This window comes from Dermochelys coriacea, chromosome 12 (genome assembly GCF_009764565.3).
Source record: "Dermochelys coriacea isolate rDerCor1 chromosome 12, rDerCor1.pri.v4, whole genome shotgun sequence".
Taxonomy (NCBI): Eukaryota; Metazoa; Chordata; order Testudines; family Dermochelyidae; genus Dermochelys; species Dermochelys coriacea.
The window spans coordinates 38,092,103-38,118,803 of NC_050079.1; the positions used below are offsets into that span (position 1 = coordinate 38,092,103).

A 26,701-nucleotide genomic window follows, 5' to 3' on the forward strand; every position below is an offset into this window, starting at 1 on the left:
ACATGTGTGACACGCACACACTTTAACACCTAAGTGCACAAGAGAAGGAATTTGAAAATCTGCTCTCATAAAACTCATTTGTTCAAACTATGACAGTTTACAATTGTGCTAGAGAAGTAGACCTGCTTTAAAAAAAACACCACCAGAGCCCCCAAAAGGGAAAGACAGATTATAGGAGAAAATCTTGAGAGATGTTGTAACAGAAATGGCTACAACTCCTGTCTTCCTCTTCAACATCACTAGACTGCTTTTACTTTTTTAATTCAGACATTTACTTGGAGGCCTACAGCCAAGCACACAGGTGCCTTACACGCATAAGAACTGTAAAACAGCGAAACACGAAGCTTTCAGATTAAAAGGCTAGCAATGAAACCCTTAGCTCAGTCACACACACACACAAATCCCAATGCCCTAACTGAAATTTTTCAAAGCCTTGATCGAAGAGCTAAGCATGCACTGTTTCTGAAGCTCATTAAACTCAGACTCTGGTGGACTGCTGGAGAGACACATTCCAGAAGGCTGGGCATTCTGCTGACTCCAACCTGCTACTGGCAGTGGAAAGTTTAACCCAAGAAACAGATTGATGTTTCCCCAAGTAAGGGCTGCTGTCACCCATTTTTGGTTATACGCAAAATCTGAATTCTTCCCAGGAAGACATAAATCCGTGTGTTATTTTTGGTAAAGATCAATTTAGCCCACATCTTGACCAGCTGAACTCGTATGTTATCTGACTCACTCTCACATCAAAGTACAGTAAATTCAAACTGACATACAACTACAACACCCTGATCAGTTCCAAATGGAGCACTTTAGTTAGGGAGCTAATGATGTTATGGTCAGCTCTCTATGACTGTTTAAAGTCTTCATGCAGATTTTAAATAACTTTTTTCCACTGACTTCCATATCCTTTGACGTTATATATCATTGAAGTTTTTCTAGAGAAAGGAAAAGTTTCAATAAAAAATGTTTTGTAATGCAAGTAATATTTTCGGATCAGCCAGCTATTTTAAAATTAAAGAATAAGAGATATTTGATTGGACCACACACACTGCAATATCCTAGGATTGCATGAACTGTGAAACTTGCAGTCCTAGAAGAAAACTGACATGAAAAATATCAACATTTACACACCATTACGTTTTTACAGCCACACTACTCCTGAGGGAATTCTGCACCAAGCAAATAAAAATTCTGTACACAATATTTTAAAATTCTACAAATTTTATTTGTCAATAAATAAATGTGGAGGCTCCAGCATGGCAGTGGGGAGCACAAGTCACTAGTTACACGCAGATGGGAGACCACCATACAACACCCATCCCTGCCCCACGGACATGGACTCTGCAGTGAGGCTGCACCCAACCCTGAAAAAGTGCAAGGGCAGGGCCTGCCCCAGAAACACCCCGGGGCCCTGCACACCAGTTGTGGGCAGGCAGGCTCAGCTCAGCAGGATCCAAGTATGGAGGAGCTTAGTGTGGGAGGATACAGGTGTGGGGCGAGAAGTTTTTGTGGGGGGGAAATCTGGGTGCGGGCAGCTCAGTGAGGATTCGGGGGGGAGGGGCTGGACACACAGTGGCTCATTAAGGCAGGTTCTGTGCAGAAATTATATATAATGATTCATTAAATACAAAACATGTTAATTGAGTCACAGTTGACAAATTTAAAATAGCAAGAAAATTCAGAGTTCAGGTTCTAATGTCATGGTTCCTCTGTATTACCGTGCACAAAGATAAGTTCATAATGGAAATACTGACAACCCGTTCTGTAGCTGTACAAGAGGTAATAAGAGCTATCAGTCTAAAATGTTCTCACTAATGCATGTATGGCTCAAATAAGTATGGGAAGTGGTAAATCTTTGAAGCCAGCTTTACTAACTGTTAGCTGTACTACCCAGTTAGGATGTACAACAGTGGATTTACTACACAAAGTCCTTTCATGAGAACAGCAGGGCTCATAAATGGGAAATTTAACTTGGTAAGTATTTAAGTAGAACAGTAATTATCTGTTCCCTTTCAGAATAACTAACCAGAACACAAAATATAGATGGTTTAACTGAAAACTAATTTGTTGGCCTGGACTGAATTAAAGCCAACACTATCTAATGTGTAACATGACTACTTATACTCTCCAAGTTTATGAAAAGATTACATAGGTGGCTTTTTGGGAACAACTTGTCCTGAAGAAATTCATGGGGGATGTTTATTCACTAATACTCTAGGCAAAATAAATAAGGATTTCCTTGCCTATTCAGTCATAAATATTCAGAGTATAATTAGACTAAAAACATACAAAGTGAAGGCTGAATAAGAGAATAGCACTAAGTAGCATCTAATGGCTTCAAGCGCAAGAGCTGCATGAACGAATACGATCATTTCCTATTTATTGTTGAGGGAAAAATCCACATAACGTTGCAGATATGAAAAATAACTAAGGATTGAGGAGGCAGGAATCCTAGAGAGTAATGGGCTCCACTAATTTTTCACCCTGTAAATTACATTGTCTGAGAGCTTCCTCTAACTCAATTTAAGATTTTATTTTTATTTTTTATTTTTTTTAATTTCCAGACCTCTCAGGTTTGGGGCCATATATAGAGAATATTTAACAATTTTGTTCCATCTTTTATAAAGTCTTGGGGAAAAGTTAAATAGTAGTCCTTTCAATCTCCAATTAGCATGAGCTAAATATTGTGGGATCATTCAGATACTACAGTACTATTTTAGAATACCCACTCAACCAAAAAATGTTACAGCTGAAAATTGCAGATTGGGACAGAGTCTCTCCTCTTTTCTGGGTTTTTAGGTACATAGCTGCTTCTAAAAAGTGAACCCTGAGTGATTTAGGCTTCCAAGTAATTTAAAAAAAACAAACAAAAACCAAAAAAACCCCCAAAATCTAAACCTACCCATCCCTCTCAGTGTTATGTCAATTTCCTAAATGGCAATAGGAGACTAGGTCACCATTCTAAGTTTGATCCATGAAGCATGAAAACCAGGGGCTAGGCTCCAGGATGCTGTCTGAGGCCCCAGTTCTACCAACTTTTGCATATGTGAGTAACCTTATGCATGCCTGTAGTCCCAATAAAGTGAAAGGGACTATTCACAGGTATGTCTGCAAGACTAGGGCATTATTGATCTTAGATACAGGCTTTTCTCTTTAAAATCCATGATACCACTGCTCACCTTCTTAAATTTACACATGTAGTTAAGACCTTTGCTAGACTGGGGCTTAAATGCCTCAGAAAGTGAAACGTCTATACTGGGAATTTGCCCATATCCAACAATCAACAGCCAATATTGCGCTGGGGCAAGCTTCATTTGCACAAATCATGGCTTTCCTTGCCTACACTTGGGTATGCCTTGGTGTAGCTTCATTGGGGGCCAGCCATCAATACTGGTGTAAACAAATCAAATTCCAGATACACACCCTTGGAATAAATCCTGATGAGAAGGAATCTCTCTTTCAGTTTCTTAAATGCAGAAAGATTTCCAGGTGAGCTGCAAAGGATTTTTAAACAGTCTGGCTTGTGCCCTCTTGTTTTTTTCTGACTCAAATAAATTCCTGCCCCTGCCTTTTTACGTGTTTCTGATTTTTTGTTGTTCTTTGTTTTAAATCTTAGACCTTGTCTACATTAGGAATTCTGGCCACCAATGTAGCAACACTTGTGGAATCCCAGTCTAGTAGAGAAATGGAAAGCTGTAATTTGCACTGCAGCAGCATACTCTGGTTTTAATCACAGTAAGCTCTAATGGTGCAAATCACTGCTTGGCTTGCCCTACCTAACTAGGGGCTCATACCAGTGCAGTTACACAGATGGCTATTCACTGATGGCTGGAATTGGGATAAATCTCCAGTGTAGAAAAGGCCTTACAAATACCATGAAAGTCAAGTCTAGTCATCCCTGCTGTTGCTGGACAACATTCTGCATATCACAGAGCAGATGATGATGATCTGGTGGTCCATTCTTGCTGTAAGTTCTATGACTCTGTGTCAGGTTTCAGAGTAGCAGCCGTATTAGTCTGTATTCGCAAAAAGAAAAGGAGTACTTGTGGCACCTTACAGACTAACAAATTTATTAGAGCATAAGCTTTCGTGAGCTACAGCTCACTTAATCAGATGCATTTGGTGGAAAATACAAAGGGGAGATTGATATACACACACAGAGAACATGAAACAATGGGTTTATCATACACACTGTAAGGAGAGCGATCACTTAAGATAAGCCATCACCAGCAGTGGGGGATCGGGGGGGGGGGAAGGAGGAAAACCTTTCATGGTGACAAGCAAGGTAGGCTATTTCCAGCAGTTAACAAGAATATCTGAGGAACACTGGGGGGTGGGGTGGGGAGGAGAAATAACATGGGGAAATAGTTTTACTTTGTGTAATGACTCATCCACTCCCAGTCTCTATTCAAGCCTAAGTTAATTGTATCCAGTTTGCAAATTAATTCCAATTCAGCAGTCTCTCGTTGGAGTCTGTTTTTGAAGCTTTTTTGTTGAAGTATAGCCACTCTTAGGTCTGTGATCGAGTGACCAGAGAGATTGAAGTGTTCTCCAACTGGTTTTTGAATGTTATAATTCTTGACGTCTGATTTGTGTCCATTCATTCTTTTACGTAGAGACTGTCCAGTTTGACCAATGTATGTGGCAGAGGGGCATTGCTGGCACATGATGGCATATATCACATTGGTAGATGCGCAGGTGAACGAGCCTCTGATAGCGTGGCTGATGTGATTAGGCCCTATGATGGTGTCCCCTGAATAGATATATGGACAGGGTTGGCAACAGGCTTTGTTGCAAGGATAGGTTCCTGGGTTAGTGGTTCTGTTGTGTGGTGTGTGGTTGCTGGTGAGTATTTCCTTCAGATTGGGGGGCTGTCTGTAAGCAAGGACTGGCCTGTCTCCAAGATCTGTGAGAGTGATGGGTCGTCCTTCAGGATAGGTTGTAGATTCTTGATGATGCATTGGAGAGGTTTTAGTTGGGGGCTGAAGGCGATGGCTAGTGGCGTTCAGTTATTTTCTTTGTTGGGCCTGTCCTGTAGTAGGTGACTTCTGGGTACTCTTCTGGCTCTGTCAATCTGTTTCTTCACTTCAGCAGGTGGGTATTGTAGTTGAAGGAATGCATGATAGAGATCTTGTACGTGTTTGTCTCTGTCTGAGGGGTTGGAGCAAATGCGGTTATATCGTAGAGCTTGGCTGTAGACAATGGATTGTGTAGTATGATCTGGATGAAAGCTAGAGGCATGTAGGTAGGAATAGCGGTCAGTAGGTTTCCGATATAGGGTGGTGTTTATGTGACCATCGCTTATTAGCACCGTAGTGTCCAGGAAGTGGATCTCTTGTGTGGACTGGTCCAGGCTGAGGTTGATGGTGGGACGGAAATTGTTGAAATCATGGTGGAATTCCTCAAGGGCTTCTTTTCCATGGGTCCAGATGATGAAGATGTCATCAATGTAGCACAAGTAGAGTAGGGGCATTAGGGGAAGAGAGCTGAGGAAGCGTTGTTCTAAGTCAGCCATAAAAATGTTGGCATATTGTGGGGCCATGCGGGTACCCATCGCAGTGCCGCTGATTTGAAGGTATACATTGTCACCAAATGTGAAATAGTTACGGGGGAGGACAAAGTCACAAAGTTCAGCCACCAGGTTAGCTGTGACAGTATCGGGGATACTGTTCCTGACGGCTTGTAGCCCATCTTTGTGTGGAATGTTGGTGTAGAGGGCTTCTACATCCATAGTGGCCAGGATGGTGTTTTTAGGAAGATCACCAATGGACTGTAGTTTCCTCAGGAAGTCAGTGGTGTCTCGAAGATAGCTGGGAGTGCTGGTAACGTAGGGCCTGAGGAGGGAGTCTACATAGCCAGACAATCCTGCTGTCAGGGTGCCAATGCCTGAGATGATGGGGCGTCCAGAATGTCCAGGCTTATGGATCTTGGGTAGCAGATAGAATACCCCAGGTCGGGGTTCTAGAGGTGTGTCTGTGCGGATTTGTTCTTGTGCTTTTTCAGGGAATTTCTTGAGCAAATGCTGTAGTTTCTTTTGGTAACTCTCAGTGGGATCAGAGGGTAATGGCTTGTAGAAAGTGGTGTTGGAGAGCTGCCTAGTAGCCTCTTGTTCATACTCTGACCTATTCATGATGACGACAGCACCTCCTTTGTCAGCCTTTTTGATTATGATGTCAGAGTTGTTTCTGAGGCTGTGGATGGCATTGTGTTCTGCATGGCTGAGGTTATGGGGCAAGCGATGCTGCTTTTCCACAATTTCAGCTCGTGCATGTCGGCGGAAGCACTCTATGTAGAAGTCCAGGCCGCTGTTTCGACCTTCAGGAGGAGTTCACCCAGAATCCTTCTTTTTGTAGTGTTGGTAGGAAGGTCTCTGTGGGTTAATATGTCGGTCAGAGGTGTGTTGGAAATATTCCTTGAGTCGGAGACGTCGAAAATAGGATTCTAGGTCACCACAGAACTGTATCATGTTCATGGGGGTGGAGGGGCAAAAGGAGAGGCCCCAAGATAGGACAGATTCTTCTGCTGGGCTAAGAGTATAGTTGGATAGATTAACAATATTGCTGGGTGGGTTACGGGAACCACTGTTGTGGCCCCTTGTGGCATGTAGTAGTTTAGATAGCTTAGTGTCCTTTTTCTTTTGTAGAGAAGCAAAGTGTGTGTAATAAATGGCTTGTCTAGTTTTTGTGAAGTCCAGCCACGAGGAAGTTTGTGTGGAAGTTTGGTTGCCACAAGGGGCCACAACCTCCCTCCCCCACGCTCACCTGGGGCAGCAGGGCTTGGTCAGGCTTGGTCTTTGGGTCCCCCCATCCTGGGGTAGTGTAGTAATGTTTGTTGTCAGAAGGGGTTCACGGTGCCATGAAGTTTGACAACCGCTGCTTTAGTCATATGCACCGTTTAACATAATTACATATTGAAAGATTTTCCAGGGAAGAGTTACCAACAGAGGGTGGAGTTTGGGTATCTCAATAATTTTTTCCTCCTTTCAAAAACATTTGGGTTTCTTGTAAGTTTAACCTTAACACTGAACTTTCCGCTTTAAGTAGTTGGTATTTATGTACTACAACATTAATATAAGGATTTATTTTATGCCACAGGTTCTCAAACTGGGAGTCAGGACCTCTCAGGGGGTCACAAGGTTATTACATGGGGGGGCCTCGCAAGCTGTCAGCCTCTACCCCAAACCCTGTTTTGCCTCCAGAATTTATAATGGTGTTAAATATATTGTAAAGTGTTTTCAATTTATAAGGGGGGACTTTCACATAAGAATCCTCTGAGTGTAAGAGGTTACCAGTACAAAAAGTTTGAGAACCACTGTTTTATACCCTTAAACTAATGAGATGTACAGTCAACCTTAACTTCAAAGGGCTCTTCTGTGTATGTCAGAGATGTGAGGCATTATCTCCATTTTACAAATGGGAAAACTTCCCTCTCCATCCCCCACTGTTCCTCAGACGTTCTTGTCAACTGCTGGAAACAGCCCACCTTGATTATCACCACAAAAGCTTTTCTCCCCCACCCCCAACCCGGTAATAGCTCATCTTAAGTGATCACTCTCCTTACAGTGTGTATGATAAAACCCATTGTTTCATGTTCTCTGTGTGTGTGTATATATATTAATCTCCCTTCTGTATTTTCCACCAAATGCATCCGATGAAGTGAGCTGTAGCTCACGAAAGCTTATGCTCTAATAAATTTGTTAGTCTCTAAGGTACCACAAGTACTCCTTTTCTTTTTATGACTCTGTGTATTATATGCTCACAGACCTTAATCAAAGGTGTGGCGAATGCTGACTCTTTAATAGGGCTGTCAAGTGATTAATGCGATTAGTTTTTTTAAAAAGCTAATCGCGATTAATCGCACTGTTAAACAATAATAGATTACTATTTATTTAAATATTTTTGGATGTTTTCTACATTTTCAAATATATTGAATTATAAACAGAATACAAAGCATACAGTGCTTACTTTATATTTATTACAATATATGCACTGTAAAAAACAAAAGAAATTGTATATTTCAATTCACCTAAGTACTGTAGTGCAATCTCTTTATAATGAAAGCTGAACTTACAAATGTAGAATTATGTACAAAAAATAACTGCATTCAAAAATAAAACAACGTAAAACTTTAGAACCTACAAGTCCACTCTGTCCTACTTCAGCCAATTGCTCAGACAAACAAGTTTGGTTACAATTTGCAGGCGATAATGCTGCCCACGTCTTGTTTAAGTCACCTGAAAGTGAGAACAGGCGTTCGTATGGCATTGTTGTAGCCGGTATAGCAAGATATTTATGTGCCAGATGCACTAAAGATTCATATGTCCCTTAATGCTTCAACCACAATTCCAGAAGACATGCGTCCATACCGATGATGGGTTCTGCTCGATAATGATCCAAAGCAGAGCTGACCAACGCATGTTCATTTTCATCAACTGAGTCAGATGCCACCAGCAGAAAGTTGATTTTCTTTTTTGGGGTTCAGGTTCTGTTTCCACATCAGCGCATTGCTCTTTTAAGACTTCTGAAAGCATTCTCCCACACCTCATCTCTCTCAGATTTTGAAAGGCACTTCAGATTCTTAAACCTTGGGTCGAGTGCTGTATCTATCCTTAGAAATCTCACATTGGTACTTTCTTTGCGTTTTTTCAAATTTGCTGTGAAAAGTGTTCTTAAAATGAACATGTGCTGGGTCATCATCCAAGACTGCTAGAACATGAAATATATGGAAAAATGCAGGTAAAACAGAACAGGAAACATACAATTCTCCCCCAAGGAGTTCAGTCACAAATTTAATTAACGCATTATTTTTTTTAAATGAGCATCATCAGCATGGAAGCATGTCCTCTGGAATGGTGGCCAAAGCATGAAGAACATATGAACGTTTAGCATATCTGGCATGTAAATACCTAGAAATGCCAGCTACAAAAGTGCCATGCGAACGCCTATTCTCACTTTCAGGTGACATTGTAAATAAAAAGAAAAGGAGTACTTGTGGCACCTTAGAGACTAACAAATTTATTAGAGCATAAGCTTTCGTGAGCTACAGCTCACTTCATCGGATGCATTAGATGAAGTGAATACAGTTAGTCTGCATCGAATACAGACTAACACGGCTGCTACTCTGAAACCATTGTAAATAAAAGTAGTCAGCAGTATCTCTTGTATATGTAAAAAGACTTGTTTGTTTTAGCTACTGGCTGAATAAGAAAAGGGACTGAGTGAACTTGTAGGCTCTAAAGTTCTACATTGTTTTGTTTTTGAGTGCAGTTATGTAACAAACAAACAAAATCTACATTTGTAAGTTACATTTTCACAATAAAGAGATTGCACAACAGTACCTAAATTGTGAAAAGAATTGAAAAATACTATTTCTTTTGCTTATTTTTACAGTGCAAATATTTTTATTAATAATAATAATAATAATATAAAGTGAACACTGTATTCTGTGTTGTAACAGAAATCAATATATTTAAAAACGTAGAAAAACATCCAAAATATTTAATAAATTTCAATTGGTATTCTATTGTTTAACAGTGCGATTAATCATGATTATTTTTTTAAATTGCTGTTAATATTTTTGAGTTGATTGCATAAGTTAACTTCGATTAATCAACAGCCCTACTCTTTAATAAAGATTTCCTTTGTCCAGAAACCTTTACTAAAATTCCAGAATGCGCACAGGGCCATAGACTCCACGAAATGCATCCGATGAAGTGAGCTGTAGCTCACGAAAGCTTATGCTCTAATAAATTTGTTAGTCTCTAAGGTGTCACAAGTACTCCTTTTCTTTTTACACAAAACCTGAGCTACTGCTCTAAAGCAAACAAAATCTCCTTTAAAAGACGACTTCAGGTTTGTTTGTTTTTTGTTTTGTTTTTTAAAAATACATCATTAAGCAGCAAGAGGACACAACAGTACAAGACCAGAAGTTCCACAGCTTTCATGCAATTCTGAATTGTAGTATTTATGGGGTGAGACAGAATAAACATGGGAAATACCATTAATTTTCCCCTCCACTCACTGAATCGTCACTAATATTTGATACGTAATGCAGTTTTGAGCACCTAAATTAGTTACCTACTGCATAAAAGAATCAGATCTTTTCAAATTTATAAACCATTTAAAAGGATTCAGGCCTTTTTTAGATTTTCCATTTGAGATCAGAAAGAAGTTCATGCAAGTGTAGACTGTGGATCACTTCTATATTCTGCCAGTACAACTTTTATTTTAAAATAGTAAAGCAGTCAACAGAAGACAGTTTAATACTAACAAAAAGAAAAGGAGTACTTGTGGCACCTTAGAGACTAACAAATTTATTAGAGCATAAGCTTTCGTGAGCTACAGCTCACTTCATCGGATGCAGTGAGCTGTAGCTCACGAAAGCTTATGCTCTAATAAATTTGTTAGTCTCTAAGGTGCCACAAGTACTCCTTTTCTTTTTGCGAATACAGACTAACACGGCTGCTACTCTGAAACCTTTAATACTAACAGTGATTTAGGCACATATCAGCATGATCTGATATGCAGGTCTCTATCCTGAACTACACAGTATTTTAATGTATGATTTGAGATTAAACGTGCATAAATTTCTCTTTATGATCTTGATTGGGCTTTTGTTTATACAATTTTTTAAAGGCGAAATCTCTCCAGTAGCAAGAGGCAGACCCACCATCTATTCAACTAGAGCACATATGTGTACAATTTTAGCTGCAGATAGTCACAATACGATTCATATCTACACAGAAAGCAACAAAAACACATTGACACTTGCACTAAGTACCACGCAGGTCCATCTTATTGGTCCATTTGAAAGTATCCAAGACTTCCAGTATAGGGCTTTTTGTCTCTGTCTGTCTGTCTCTAAACTTTTAGACCATCTCTAAATTTGGAAAGTTTACAAAACAATTCCCAGCCAGCATCAGTGGTAGTGGTAGACAAAGCATGAACAAGGCTCCTGCAGCCAGACCTGATTTTATCACCACTTAATTAAATCTACTGAAAGCATGTTTAATCAACACTGTGCTTAAAAAATGATCTGGCCATTGAGGCTAGCACCATTTCAGCTGAACAGGTGACAGTAATGGTTGAAACACTTGAAAGGAAGCCTACACTACAAAATTAAGTCGACCTAAGTTATGTTGATGTACAGCCACCACAATAATTGAATCAGTTTTACATGTCCACACAATGCTCCTTGTGTCCGCGGTGCACGTCCTCGCTGGGAGCACTTGCACTGATTTAACTGCCAGCATGGTGCATTGTGGAACAGTTTCTGAAAGGCAGCAACAGTTAATGTAAGCAACGCAGAGTACACCGACACTGCGTCAACCTAACTACATCAACTTAAGCCCTATGACTCTCGCAGAGGTGGAGTTATTTAGCCGGTGTAGTGAGCAAGTTACATTGGTGAGAGCTACATTTTAGTGTAAACGCTTGCAGAGTTAGGCTGACATAAGCTACCTTATGTCGATCTAACTCTGTCGTATAGACTAGGCCTTAGACATCAAAATAGTGTTATGCTTCTTTTGCAGTCGCCAACTCCCAGCATCACATCCGAGAGGTGAGAGGGGAAGAGAAGGAAAGGCAAGCCTTATATTTGTTGAAGTGCAAATCAGGCAGCGAACGGACTTCTAGTTTGCCTTGTCACTGGAATAATTCACAGGTACTCTGGTCTCACTGACTAACAACTCACAAATTCAGAAGGACATGTGAACAAGATAAAATCCATATTTTAAAACAGTGAATATAGGTTTAAATAATGCTGTTAGATAGTGACAATATTCATATATAAAACAGGAAAATAGGGGATGGGGAAAGCCAGCTGATCTTTAAAAGCAACATTTTCTAGTATATCATTGCTAGTATATCATTGACTCTACAACTCTTCAATTAAAAAGTTATTCCTAAGCAACTGGTCTGATTACTTTTGGATTCTTTTTAGTTAATTATGAAGGCTTTAAAACTGCATATTGTGCAGTATTTTAGTTTAAAAGTGTCAGTGATTTCAAACACTTGAGGTATACAATTATATTTTTAGCAGTTACCCAAAAGCTAAGTAGGTTAGCAGTTTACTGCCTCACATACTCAATGCAAAACTCACACAAGATGCATGTATGGAAATGTGCATTTGGACGACACCAACACCATTGTCTTTACTTCCTTTTATATTTCTCCTAATTTACATATAGGCAAAGCAATTCTTGATTCATTCTGCTCTCTTCCCTTTTACCAATATTTCAAAGGAAAAAAATCCAAATCTTCTCTCCCAAGTTTCACATAGAGCTAATTTTAACAGCTAAATTATGTCATTGAAAATAATCTACAACAGAAACGCTAATAGCCCTTAACTATACTCATGGGAATACCATCTCTAGAATTAGCACTTCTTTTGTTTTCAGCAAAAACAACAAAACCTCAAAATGGCAAAACACAAAATATACTCTGCAACTCATTCACACAGGACATTGCTTCAAGGGAAAAGTTATTATTAGACATATTGGAGTAATAATTAGAGGGCTCAATCAGGATCAGAGCCTCGCTGTGCTTGGTGCTGTGCAAACACACAGAAAGAGACAGGCCCTGTCGCAATAACCAGCTAAAGAATCAGAGCATCTCAATTTATGCAATTCAAATCATACATTTAAAAACATAGATTTTTAACCGACTGGTTAAATACTTCAAAACAAGGTTGCTGTTCAACACGTTTGAAGTTGCACACTGAAATGTTTATGTGTGGTTAACAATTGCTAGCTTTGCTTTTCCATGGGTGGTTTACACATGGTTTGAGCACTGATTTAACTAAAATAGTTTAGAGACTGGTTCAGGTAAAACAGTGCAGTCTCCTGTAGTACACTTTTATTTCAGATGAAGAGTGTCCTACTTCAATTTTGCTTAAGTTGTAATTGATAAGAGTCAATAGATAATTAGAAAAAAAAATAGTATACAAACACAGGACTTGAATAAATGATGTCATGGCTGAAGAAAAAACATCATAGTCTGCATTTAAAAAAAAGTGGAGGGAAAGTCAACATCATTATGAATTCAGTGAAAGTTTTGTGGCTCTTTCTATTTGGTTTCTCACAATGGAATATTCAGTCCAATTTCCAAATAAGCTTGATTTTAAATGCCTAAATAAGATTCTCATGTTAACATTCATTATACTATTGGGTAACATTCATTTAATTAAAATGAACATAGTACTAACAGAGACTATTTTACTCCTTTCAAATCCTTCCTATGCAGTTATAAAAAAAACAAAAAAACAAAAAAAACAAAAAACACCTTTCTGGTTCATCCTATTAAACCATTTTTGTGAGAAAAAACAAGAAGCCTATGATTAACATTAGTAAATTATGATAGTCCAAGTAGGGAGTCTCAACTTTCCAACATGGAAACTCAGTACCTATGCGTAACCCACATTAACACGGTGTGGCTCACTGTACCCATGAGTGGCCAGGCCACAGAGAGGTCTGTGTATGCCATTGCCTCAAAGGTAAGAAAACTGCTCCTTTAGCTCATGTAGCACAGGCTCTCAGTTTTAGAGCACAGGGATTTGAATGAAGGTCCATTGATGACAACCATGCAGTTACCATCACAAATGAAAGAGGACCAGGAAGAAAGTTAAGGCTCGCACTGTCCCATCTGGGGTACCACTCACTAGTCTTGAAGTTCCTGGTTGGGTCATGTGGTAGGGGAACGGCAACACTTCAATTTCTAGCCTAAACAGGTATTAACATAGTAAATGACTGACCAAGACATAATTCCTCATGATGGATTGGAGGCTAAAAATTCAGTTTAAAAGCAGAGTTACCCAATAGTGCTAAGAATAATGCAATTATTACCCTTCTTTTGCAAGACTGGCATAAAGCCAGAGAGCTCCTAGAGATGCCTCTTGTAGGACTCAGGTTCAGCTTTCAAAAAAAACAAAAAACAAAACAAAAAAAAACATACATTTTATATATTACACATACACACACACACACTTTTTCAAAATTTGGTTCCATAAAAGCATTACAAATTTCAGTTACTGTTTCCTCAAAAATATTCTCAGGTCCTTCAATCAGCTGCAACAACACAATATAAAAACAAAACTATTTTGCATGCACCTGAAAGTAAGACCTTATCACTAAAACCAGATCCAGCGATCAATATAGAAACCCTCTTAAGCAGCTTATTTCCAAAGTTTTAAATGAGCCTATGGAATAATATGATTGATAGATATCACATGCTACATTCTTAGAACGGAGTTGTTGGTACAGCAATTGGAGGCTGACTGGCCTACCATTCATAAGATATCAATTTGCAACAGAATCACACAACTACAGTATCATATTAACCACTGACTGTGTAACTTCCTTGCAACTGCAAACAAAATATGGTCAGAACTACTATGTAAAAGGCTCTGATTCCGCAGCTGACTCCACACAGTCAGATCCTTACACCTGCACAGAGCCCCAGTGAAATCAGTGGGCATTCCTCAACATGGAATCAGTTGAAGGACTGATGTCCAAAACGTTACTCACCTAAGGCAGCCTTATTTCACCATTTGTTGGAATGCCCCATTGTATAGTATTTCTTGGTCCTGGTTCAAAATTATTTTATTTAAGTGACAGGTAGAGGAGGAAAAGTTATTGAAATACATCACCCCCAATCCCTCATTCCCGCATCAGTGGGAGTAAAATTGATATTATTAACCTGTTTTCATCTACAGTTAAAAAAAAACACCAAAAAAAAAAAACCTATATCCTAAATCAGTGGATATCTAAAGCAAAACTTGTTCAACACCCAGAAATTTGAATTAGTTAGTTCAATTTTGTTACAAGTACTTACTATCTCAGAGACCACCACAAGTTTTATATGACATGGTTCACCCTCAACCTTAAGTGACTAGACTGGATCAGCAATCCACAGAATCAAAACTGCCCAACATCTAGATCTACCTCAGACTGGACATGCAATCTCCTTCCAGATGTAAACATGTAACACGGAACCCTGTATGTAATGAGTTTAACATTTCATGGCTATAATCCTTTTCTTCCTGACCTTACAAAATATGCACATACTTCACTGACTGTAAATTGGAATTATTTCGGCTGTGACAATTGCACATTTTTTTCTTCCCAGGTGCGTCTTGCTTGGTATGGGAAATAATATTAACATGTTGACGAAATACCATGACAGCATTGATGTTATATTTGTGCTGGAAGAGTCACTTTCATTATAAATGCATTTTCAGAGGTTTATAGCTCCTTCCAAAATTACTCCTTTTGCCTGAAGTTTCTCATACTTGTTCACAGCCCAGAAAGGATTGGGGAGAAAGTGAGCTGTTAGTTTGTTTTTTAATTTTAGTAAAATTATGTGCGACTCCTTTTGAGCTAACTGAAAATGAAAAAGCAAAGGTGGTTTACATGTATTAATAGATTTTTCAGACACTGCTGCTCATGGATAATTCAAGTGTTTTCATTTTTAAATTCAAATTTGAACTATAAAGATTCCTGATCACTAAAACATTAAAAAGTTACAAATGAATGAAAATGGCAGTCACTGCTTGTGTGTTTTCCCTCTCAATACAAGTATGCACAGAGTACATTTATCTAGCTATGTGTTCAAAAGTCTATATACGTAACTGCACAGTGCCTGTGCTGCTTATTTTGATGACAGAACATGCACTCAGTATTGCTCTTAATTTTTCAAAATATAAAAAGCAAGGAGTTTATATAAAAATACTATATTAATGCAAAGTAATAGTTCGATTTTATATGGACAGAAAATAAAATAAACTATGGTTTCAATTTGGCTAGAAAACCACAACCTTTTAAAGTCACAGACACTTCAGATAAGTCATTAGGCTATTTAAATTATACACTGTATCAAGAGCACGGAAATCTAAGGTAGTTCCACTGTATCTTGTGACAAGGGATGTCTCAGTGTTTAAGATGAGCCCAGAGGAGTTTGTGCTCACAGAAGTTTAGCAAACATCAAATACCAATCCAGCATAGCTTGTGCTCTGGCAAAGAAGCATAAATGACGGGGAAGGGCTGGCACTGGGAAAGTCTTCATAGAGCTCTGATGGCTGGGGCCCCAATGCAGCTTATCTTCTCCTGGCACCTGCGCTGACTCTTCTGGGTGATATTATGATCATGCAAACATTATCAAGTCACATCATCACAACATCCAAGCCTGCAATGTTTGGATTTAATTGTGCACAATTAAACATGGTTGGATTGAATAAGATGTATTGTTTTTCCATGCTCTTTGTCCAACTCTAGATTTAAGTCAACTTCTTGTTCTAAAAAGTATTAACTAGCTATCAGCATCTGAATAGCGTAGCAGCCTTCTCTTAAAAAGAAGTCTGAATTTGTCTCAAACAGATTTTCTTAATTTCAAAAGACAATGAAAATATATACAGATGCTCCCCGATTTATGCAATCGTTCCATTCGGAACGCCTTGTGCAAGTCAAATTTTGCGTAAGTTGAAAATGTATACCTGACCATTACACCCAAAAAACCCCACACCCCTATTTTTAGCTTACGGAACTTTTTCCGTAAATGCGTATTTGCGTAAGTCAGGTCTTGCGTAACCCAGGGAAGTCTGTACAGTAAAGTGACACTAATTTTTTGTACTCCCTTAAAGAAGAGAATTTTGTTACTATGTAAACTGTGTTCTTCAATATACCGGACCCTCGCTAGAACGCGGGATTTGGGATCCATGCGCGGTACCGTGTTAACGCGGGATCGTGTTATAGCGGAGATCGTGTTAAAATGAACTGCAATTGAAAAAATTAAATTTGGGATCCATGGCCGCAACCGCATTATATGCAAATTTGCGCTATATAGACGCACCTTCTGGCAAGGGTCCGGTGTACCATATGTATGATTCCATGTTTAAAATGCACTGCCTTACCCCCAAAGGCTATTGTTCTTCTGAACACAGTGGCAAGTGACTACCAGAAGGTAATTTTTATTGGTACCAGGAAGAACAGTAGAATGGCTTCTCAATCCATTTTAGAATGGCTTAAATTGTGCTGCACTCTCTCAGCTAGATAAAAATTGGATACTATTAGTGAAGACAAAAATGGTATGATCTCAGAGGCATTCACGTCTTTATTCCTTGAGCATGTTCACTTGGTCCCAATCCTATTTCTACAGAACCTCTGTATGCGGTAATTTTACTTTTAACCACCAAGAAGATGAGAGTGGGGAAGATGGAACTGAGGTCTGTATATTTGTTCTATTACTTATGTTGATTTGATGTCATGCTTCTTCTGCAGAATAGAAACTGTAAGATTAAGTATTCATATGGAGGCTCCTCCTGCAGTTAATTATATCCTTATAGCCTGTACTGAAAGTATTTTTTCATCTATACATCATTCATAACAAAAAATTAAATTGAACAAAAAGTAAACCTGTAACCTCTGCTTGTTGGCTCCATATAGTTTGAGACAAGGAAACAAAATGTTGAGAAAAAACACCCAGATGTCTACAGCCGAGTATAGCCTCCCCCCCGCGAAGTTTCAAATTTAAGGCAGCAGTATCCAAAGGAACGTACAACTAGAGAGAAACTTATTTTACGGGACACCCCAACACATACTACCCATCTCAGGCAAAGATCCAACTCCCACTGAATTAAATAGTTTTATCGGTCCCTTATACAGCCACTTTAAGTACAACTCCAGTACAATTTTGTTCAGCATTTAGATAACCATAATCCAGTAAGAGAGACTAAGTGGGACCTAGACTCACCAAAATTTCACTGCAACCAGACAGACATTTCTAACAAACCTAATTCCTAACCCCTCCAGTCCATAATCCTTGAAGACAGATGCTGACTCCCATTTCCAGCTAGATTTTCCATGTTTTTCACCCTCGCTAGTCTTTGATCTGCTACCTATGAAGTGAGGCAGTCCAGATAGTCCAAGTCCATTTCTGTTGATCTACTTGTGACTCACTGATGAATGTCCCCCTTCTGATTACATGACACAGATCCCAAGGATCCTAGATGAATCCCTGACCATCCCATCTACTAGATAATATGTGGCTATGTTGTTTAAGCATTCAAAAAAAATAGTTTGAGATATTACCCAAACTCTGAAAGGAAGAGTGCGAGGCTGTAATACCCACCTTATGGCAGCCAGGGTAGGTTGCCATGGTGCTAAGAGTGGGGATGCTGGGATTCTTGCTGGTGCTGGCCATGATGTTTTGGATCTGGGTAAGCTCTTGCCTCAGTACCTGCTTCTGGTGGAAGCTGAAGGCAGGATGGTTGGACGCCATAGTGAAGAGCAAGAGAAATTCATCCCCAGTGCGGCCCTCATTGAGCTGTAGCCCATAGTTGTTGATGACAGAATCAATGTGGGTAAGTGTGCGGAAGAGGACTCCAGCTGCCTCTCGGTGTGCAGACCCCAACAAGGCAAGAGAGACCAGCAGTTTGCTACGTACCACCTCATCGGTCAAGTTAGTGAGGCTACCCAAGTCAGCAGGGTTGTTGGCCTTGATTTCAGAGTCACGTAGGGAGTGATAGTCCTTGCGGGCCAAGTCCTCTAAGCAGGCACCTAGAAAGCGCAGTTCAAGTGGGATGCACAGATCCAGGAGGCCACAGAGAAATTCCACTCGCTGCGGGGAGGGCAGTTCTGAGAACCAGCGGTACACGCTGTCCCTCTGCAGCCGTGGGCATCGCTTTTCTACCATGTTGCTACTGCAGCTACCACCACCTCCACCAGTGCTGGTGCCCCCCGGGGACAGGGGAGGTACACACTAAGGAGTGAAGGAAAGTGCCCAAACGAAAGGGAGGGAAGTGAGGGAATGGGACCCTGAGAGGTAAGTGCCCAGATATAAGAAGGGGGCACCCTAAGAGCAATACACACTGGGTCCCAAACAGTAAAAATCCAGGAAAATCAGGGACCTCACATTAGGGGTGAGATACAGATGCGGGGGATGTAGAGACACACAGGGACCCTGGAGGAGGGGGTTGCTGATGGGGGGGACGTGGGGACACGCAGGGAACCCGTGGGGGGAGGCTTCCAGTGGGGATGAGGAGACACGCAAGGACCCTGGTGAGGAGGGGCAGGAGGACCCCGGGGAAGGGTTTCCAATGGAGTGATGAGATGACACGCAGGGACCCCAAGGAAGGGTTACCGATGGGGATGTGGGGACACGCAGGGACGCTGGGGATTAGTGATGGAGGGTGACAGGACACACAGGGAACCAGGACCGGGTTAGTGATGGGGGGGTGACGGGACACGCAGGAGCCTGGGAGGCGGTTAGTGTGGGGAAGGGGGGAAGGACGGGACACGTAGGGGCCCGGGAGGGAGTTAGTGTGTGTGTGTGTGTGGGGAAGGATGGGACACACAGGGGCCCGGGAGGGGATTAGTGTGTGTGTGTGGGGGGGGAAGGATGAAACACGCAGGGGCCCAGGAGGGGGTTAGTAATGGTAGGGGGGAGGAGGGGACACGCCAGGGCCCGGGAGGGGGTTAGTGTGTGTGTGGGGGGAGGATAGGACACGCAGGGGCCCGGGAGGGGGTCAGTGATGGGGGGGAGATGATGGGGCCGGGGGGGTTAGTGATGGGGGGATACCCAGGGGCCCAGGAGGGGGAGGATGGGACACGCAGGGGCCCGGGAGGGAGTTAGTGATGGGGGGGACACACGGGGGCCCGGAAGAGGGTTAGTGATGGGGGGGAGATGACGGGACACGTGGGGGGCCTGGAGGGGGTTAGTGTGGGGGGGAAGATGGGACACGCGGGGGCCTGGGAGGGGGTTAGTGAGTGGGGGAGGGGGGAGATGACGGGACACGCAGGGGGGGCCTGGAGGGGATTAGTGGGGGGTGAGAGAGATGACGGGACACACGGGGGCCCAGGAGAGGGTTAGTGATTGGGGGGGGGAATGATGGGACACGCGGGGGGGGCCTGGAGGGGATTAGTGGGGGGGGTGATGACGGGACACGCGGGGGGGGCCTGGAGGGAGTTAGTGGGGGGGGGTGATGACGGGACACGCGGGGGGGGCCTGGAGGGGGTTAGTGAGCAGGGGGGGCCTGGGAGGGGGTTAGTGATGGGGGGGAACGATGGGACACGTGGGGGGGCCTGGAGGGGATTAGTGGGGGGGGAGAGATGACAGGACACGCGGGGGGGCCTGGAGGGGGTTAGTGGGGGGTAGATGACGAGACAGGCGGGGGCCCGGGAGGGGGTTATTGAGCGGGGGGGGGGGAGATGACGGGACAGGCGGGGCCCGGGAGGGGGTTAGTGAGCGGGGGGGGGGGGGGGGAGAGATGACGGGACAGGCGGGGCCCGGGAGGGGGTTAGTGAGCGGGGGGGGGGGGGAGAGATGACGGGACAGGCGGGGGCCCGGGAGGGGGTTAGTGAGCGGGGGGTGGGGGGGAGATGACGGGACAGGCGGGGCCCGGGAGAGGGTTAGTGAGCGGGGGGTGGGGGGGGAGATGACGGGACAGGCGGGGCCCGGGAGAGGGTTAGTGAGCGGGGGGTGGGGGGGGAGATGACGGGACAGGCGGGGCCCGGGAGAGGGTTAGTGAGCGGGGGGTGGGGGGGGAGATGACGGGACAGGCAGGGGCCCGGGAGGGGGTTAGTGAGCGGGGGGTGGGGGGGGAGATGACGGGACAGGCGGGGCCCGGGAGAGGGTTAGTGAGCGGGGGGTGGGGGGGGAGATGACGGGACAGGCAGGGGCCCGGGAGGGGGTTAGTGAGCGGGGGGTGGGGGGGGGAGATGACGGGACAGGCGGGGGCCCGGGAGAGGGTTAGTGAGCGGGGGGGGGAGATGACGGGACAGGCGGGGGCCCGGGAGGGGGTTAGTGAGCGGGGGGGGGGGAGATGACGGGACAGGCGGGGGCCCGGGAGGGGGTTAGTGAGCGGGGGGGGGAAGATGACGGGACAGGCGGGGGCCCGGGAGGGGGTTAGTGAGCGGGGGGTGGGGGGGGGGAGATGACGGGACAGGCGGGGGCCCGGGAGAGGGTTAGTGAGCGGGGGGTGGGGGGGGGGAGATGACGGGACAGGCGGGGGCCCGGGAGAGGGTTAGTGAGCGGGGGGGGAAGATGACGGGACAGGCGGGGGCCCGGGAGGGGGTTAGTGAGCGGGGGGTGGGGGGGGAGATGACGGGACAGGCGGGGGCCCGGGAGGGGGTTAGTGAGCGGGGGGGGGGAGATGACGGGACAGGCGGGGGCCCGGGAGGGGGTTAGTGAGCGGGGGGGGGGAAGATGACGGGACAGGCGGGGGCCCGGGAGGGGGTTAGTGAGCGGGGGGTGGGGGGGGGGGAGATGACGGGACAGGCGGGGGCCCGGGAGAGGGTTAGTGAGCGGGGGGTGGGGGAGGAGATGCCGGGAGACGCGGGGGGGCCTGGAGGGGGATCAGTGGGGGGGGGGTGACAGGCGTCCGGGGCGACGCGGCACCAGGGACCCCGCGACCCCAGGGCGCCGGCAGCCGGGGGAGGCCGGGCTCCGCGGGCCGAGCAAGCGGGGCACGCCGCCCTCTCGCTCCCCGCGGCCGGGCGGGGGAGCAGGCCCGAGGGGCCGGGGAGCTGCGGGGGGCAGGCCGGGGACGCCGGTCCAGGCCCCCGGGTATCAACGGACGGAGGGCAGCGCCGCGTCCCTGCCCCGGGCGGCTCGGCAGAACCAGGCCTCTGGGCCGCTCCCCTCACGGGGCGGCTCCTTCCCTCCGCCTCAGCCCCGCTCGCTCCATCCTCCGAGGGGCCCCGCGCCCCCTCCGCGAGCCTGGTCCTCCGGCCGAGCCCCGCGCCGGCTCGCCTCCCGCTGGCTCTCCGCGGCTGACGAGCGCCGCCCGAGCCCGGCCGCCCCCGCCGGCCTCAAGCGCCCCCGGCGAGCCCGAGCCGCCACCACCGCGACAAATAATCCCCGCCGGCGGCAGCAAGCGGAGCGGAGGCACAGGGCACTGTGCGTGCAAGTGAGCGGCCGGCGGAGGAATCCCAAGCCCGGATCGGGAAGGGAGGAGGCCGGAACTCACTCCCCCCTCCCCACTCACTCGCGGCCCAACCCTACGCGGTGCCCCGCCCTCTTTCCCCTCCCTCCGCCCACGGACTGGCCGAGTCGGCCTGGCTGCGATTGGCTTCTCCCTCCGGGCGGCCAACCTCCCGAGGGCGGGGGATGTCAATCATGCGTCTTAGTCCCGCCCACCTCCGGATGACTGGCCAAGAGCGACAGGGGCGGGGCGAAGTAGGAGGCAATCGCGGGTGGCTGCTTCTTTGACTGCCCCGCACGTGCAGCCTGGGAGCGGTGCGGGGCCGGGGCCGGGCTGCGGGGGATGGGGGCAGGCTGGCTGGGGGGGGGGGCTGCTGGGCCTGGGGGGGGCAGGCTGGCTGGGGGGGGGGGCTGCTGGGCCTGGGGGGGGCAGGCTGGCTGGGGGGGGGGCTGCTGGGCCTGGGGGGGGCAGGCTGGCTGGGGGGGGGGCTGCTGGGCCTGGGGGGGGCAGGCTGGCTGGGGGGGGGCTGCTGGGCCTGGGGGGGCAGGCTGGCTGGGGGGGGGCTGCTGGGCCTGGGGGGGGCAGGCTGGCTGGGGGGGGGGGCTGCTGGGCCTGGGGGGGGCAGGCTGGCTGGGGGGGGGGCTGCTGGGCCGGGGGGGGCAGGCTGGCTGGGGGGGGGCTGCTGGGCCTGGGGGGGCAGGCTGGCTGGGGGGGGGCTGCTGGGCCTGGGGGGGGCAGGCTGGCTGGGGGGGGGGCTGCTGGGCCTGGGGGGGCAGGCTGGCTGGGGGGGGGCTGCTGGGCCTGGGGGGGGGCAGGCTGGCTGGGGGGGGGCTGCTGGGCCCGGGGCGGGCAAGGCTGGCTCTGGGGGGGGGTGGGCTGCTGGGCCCGGGGGGTTTGCTGCGGCCGAGGGGGCCAGGCTGGCTGGGGGGGGGGCTGCTGGGCCCGGGGCGGGCCAGGCTGGCTCGGGGGGGTGGGCTGCTGGGCCCGGGGGGGTTTGCTGCGGCCGAGGGGGCCAGGCTGGCTGGGGGGGGGCTGCTGGGCCCGGGGCGGGCCACGCTGGCTCTGGGGGGGTGGGCTGCTGGGCCCGGGGGGTTTGCTGCGGCCGAGGGGGCCAGGCTGGCTGGGGGGGGCTGCTGGGCCTGGGGCGGGCCAGGCTGGCTCTGGGGGGGTGGGCTGCTGGGCCCGGGGGGGTTTGCTGCGGCCGAGGGGGCCAGGCTGGCTGGGGGGGGGGGGGCTGCTGGGCCCGGGGCGGGCCAGGCTGGCTCGGGGGGGTTGCTGCGGCCGGCGGAGGCCAGGCGGGTTCGGGGTGGGGGAGGAATTTGGGCTTGCGGAAGGCAGCCCTGTCTGGATCCCTGCCTCTCTTGGGGATCTGGGGCAAGAGGCTGCCCCGCTGCAGGGCCTGGCTCTGGGCTGGTGCTGCACAGCAGAAGCCCGTTATCTGGGGGAGGCGGCGAGGCAAGGAGCCCTGGCTGGCCCCGCTCTGCAGGCTGACGGTGGAGCTGGGAGCGTGTGGCTTTTCACAGGTGGCTGCTCCCCTTCAATAAATGCTAACGAAACAGGGCTGCTGCTGCGTCCAAGTCAAATCTCGTGCAGTCCAGCAGGCTCAGGAGAGGGTTTGCTGCAGGAGTGGATTTTCATGGCATGGAGCTGTTCAATATTAGGGCTGTCTTTTTAATCTAGTGTCAGCTGGCCCTGTAGTGGGCTTTATAACTCCTGCTGTACATCATCTCCCAAAACGATGCCTCCTTTTCTTTCTTTGCTTTTTGAGGGGATTCTTCCCTGATTGTCAGTGAAGTTGAAAAAGCCTCTTTCTGACATTTCCTTATCCCCTGAACATTGGAGTAGATGTTGCATCTTTCAGTTTCAATATTTTCTGTGGCGTATGGATTGGGAAGTCATTCCCTGGGTTTCTAACATGTCTTATCTCCTCTTATTTCTGACAAGGGGGGCATTCAGCAGCATGGAAAATAGTTCTTATAGATTATGATCTCCTTGGATCAGGGACCTTGTCTTTATTTGTCTCTTAATGGAAGAGTAAGAACTACCATACTGATGGGGAGCTCCGTAGAAAAGAGATGAAGTGCTGTCTTCCCTGAGGAAGGTGTGTGCTGCTTCTGTAGCATTTCTAATTCCTAGAACAAGGAGAGGAGTACTTGCCCTTGGACTGACACACTTAAACCTTTTAAGCACCTAATAGATGATGGAGAAAAGCCTCGCGCCTGATCTAAAGTCAATGAAAGTCTTCTTTGACTTTCAGAGTAGCAGCTGTGTTAGTCTGTATCCACAAAAAGAAAAGGAGGACTTGTGGCACCTTAGAGACTAACAAATTTATTTGAGCATAAGCTTTCGTGAGCTACAGCTCACTTCATCGGTTGCTTAGTCTCTAAGGTGCCACAAGTATTCCTTTTCTTTTTATGGATACAGACTAACACAGGTGCTACTCTGAAACCTATTGCAATAAAACCATCCAAGCTGTGCTTTCCAAATGTGCACACTCATCATCCAGATAATTAACATTGGGCAAGAGAGAGAATGCAGGAAATAGGACAGTCTGGAAAAATATAGTTTTGGCGTCTAGTGAACTCAGCTTTCTCAAAGAAACCCTCTCCCACCCCCCATGCATACACACACCATTCGCTCCTCTGAATGACCTTTAGCTGCCGCCTGTTCTCTTGTGCAAGTTGTAATATGAGCTGTTATAACTATGATTTCTCTCTCTGTGTGGTTCTTTGCATTTTCTCATAGGCCTGCCGTGGATTCTTGGTACCATGTTTCTGCTACAACATAATTCCTCTTGGTTTTTTAGGGCCTCATCCAAAGCCCTAAAGTCAAAGAAGAAAAGGAGTACTTGTGGCACCTTAGAGACTAACAAATTTATTTATTTGAGCATAAGCTTTCGGTTGCATCCGATGAAGTGAGCTGTAGCTCCGGAAAGCTTATGCTCAAATAAATTTGTTAGTCTCTAAGGTGCCACAAGTACTCTTCTTTTTATTGGAGTAGTCAATAAACAGTAACTAAACTAAAAGATGGTTCTCTCTCATCTTGTTGTCGTCATACTCATAATCTGTGACTATATTTATATTAAAATAGCACAAACAGGATTGGGGTCCCATGGTGCCTGGTGCTGTACAAACATATGAAAACATGGTCCCTATGAGCCGGTACCAGTTCCTGCCAAGGCCCCAGTCCTGACTCTGCACTGACAAGCACATAGCTGGGAACCAGTTTGGCTCACCAGTGTGTTAGTATTGTTAAAATAGATATTAGAGTTATAAGAATGTGTTTACACTTTATGGGACGCTTGTAGGATGCTGCATGTATTAATCCTACTTAAAATATCTGTATCCTGTGTTATAAGGTAATGCCTAAATGTATGCTCTGTACCTATAAAAATGTTTGCTAAGACTCCCTCCTGATGCCTAGTTCCAATCACCCAATTCCAAATACCGCTCCCAACTGGCAGAGCCGGATTTCCAATTAGGCACTGTAGGCATGTGCTTGGGGCACCATACCTCTTTAAAACTGTGTGTAACACAAAGGTCAGCTGTAGGCAGGGGGCCACTGAAGATGCTGTGCCTAGGGGCACGTAAGGTGTAAATCAGGCACCGCCAATTGGCCAGCTAACACTGCATTACCCCAGGCCCCCCAATTCCAACCTGCCCTGATTCCCAGCTCCCCAGTTCCAGCAGCTATTCCCAACTGCCCAATCCTAACTGCTCTGAAATCCTTTGATGCTAGCATTTTCCCTCACACAAATTCCCTTTTGTATTCTATTCAGGGATGTTCAATAATAATTAAAATAGGCATCACTGTACAATCTAAGCGGTTAAAATCACTGTAGAGAGGAAATTAATGTTATACTATGTTTGCCTCATTATTCATACATACACTGGTTATTTATTGTAGGACTGCTCATGGATGCAGGGCTGTTTTTAAAAAAAAAAAAAAAAGCTTTGAAGCACATGCAAAAAAACTAAAGGATTTTACAAAGAAAGTTAGGCCAAATATTGGGCCTCTAGTTGTGACAGTGTCCCTTTAAGATTTAAAAAACTCCATTTGAGCCAGAGTTGATGTGGCAGAAGGAGCAGTTACAGTGTGTGCAGTTTTACAATATAAAACACCAGTCTGAAGCTGAAAAAGGCTAATTAACAGTACTTTTTTGTGTTGGGGTTTGAGTGCATGTGTGCTACTGCCCTCCAGTGGATGGACAATGTCAGACCTGCTCATGTCTTTAAACTTTTGGATTCCTTTTAATTTGCTTTAGGTAAATGTGTCATGCACAGAAGTGCTTTTCACTGGCAGAAGCAGCTTCAACACACAGCTCCATCTCATCCATCTCCCTCCTCGATTCAGAGTGTTAACCCTAAACTCTCCCCCTCCCAGATTTCCTATGTCAACAAAGCTCCTCATCCCCACTTTCACAACTCTGCCCCGCTTCTGCTGAAATCATCTATTGCTTCTTGCCTTGACTATACTCTTCCTTTTTCTTTGTCCTGTGCAGAATGTCAGTTGCATCTTGCCTTAGTGTAAAGAAACGGCCACATCAACACCAACTTCAAATGCTTCCACGAGTTCCCTTTCCCAATACAATTTTCTCAGGATCCAATCCAAAAGGTCCTCCATAATGTTCATGGCCTTGCTCCAGCCTACCTATGGACCTCATCTATACCCTGCTCTGGCCTCTGTCCTTTAACACAGTGTCATCAGTATTGGTGCAAAAACCTTCTCCTCTGCAGTTACTGCCGCTGGAAAAAGTCTTCCTCTATCTCATTGTCCCATCCTGTGTGTT

At 46.1% G+C, this 26,701-nt stretch overlaps 1 protein-coding gene across 2 annotated transcripts in view; it reads right to left on the reverse strand.

The window, feature by feature from the left end:
* Positions 1-19,344, reverse strand: part of ZCCHC14 (zinc finger CCHC-type containing 14) — a 97,042-nt gene extending 77,698 nt beyond the window's left edge. For both annotated transcript variants that reach the window (XM_043494891.1, XM_038368332.2), the window contains exon 1: positions 18,120-19,344. In XM_043494891.1, coding sequence (XP_043350826.1) covers positions 18,120-18,683 — 564 coding nt within the window. In that variant the 5' untranslated portion in view covers positions 18,684-19,344. The remainder of the gene's footprint in view (positions 1-18,119) is intronic.
* Positions 19,345-26,701: the final 7,357 nt, after the last annotated feature.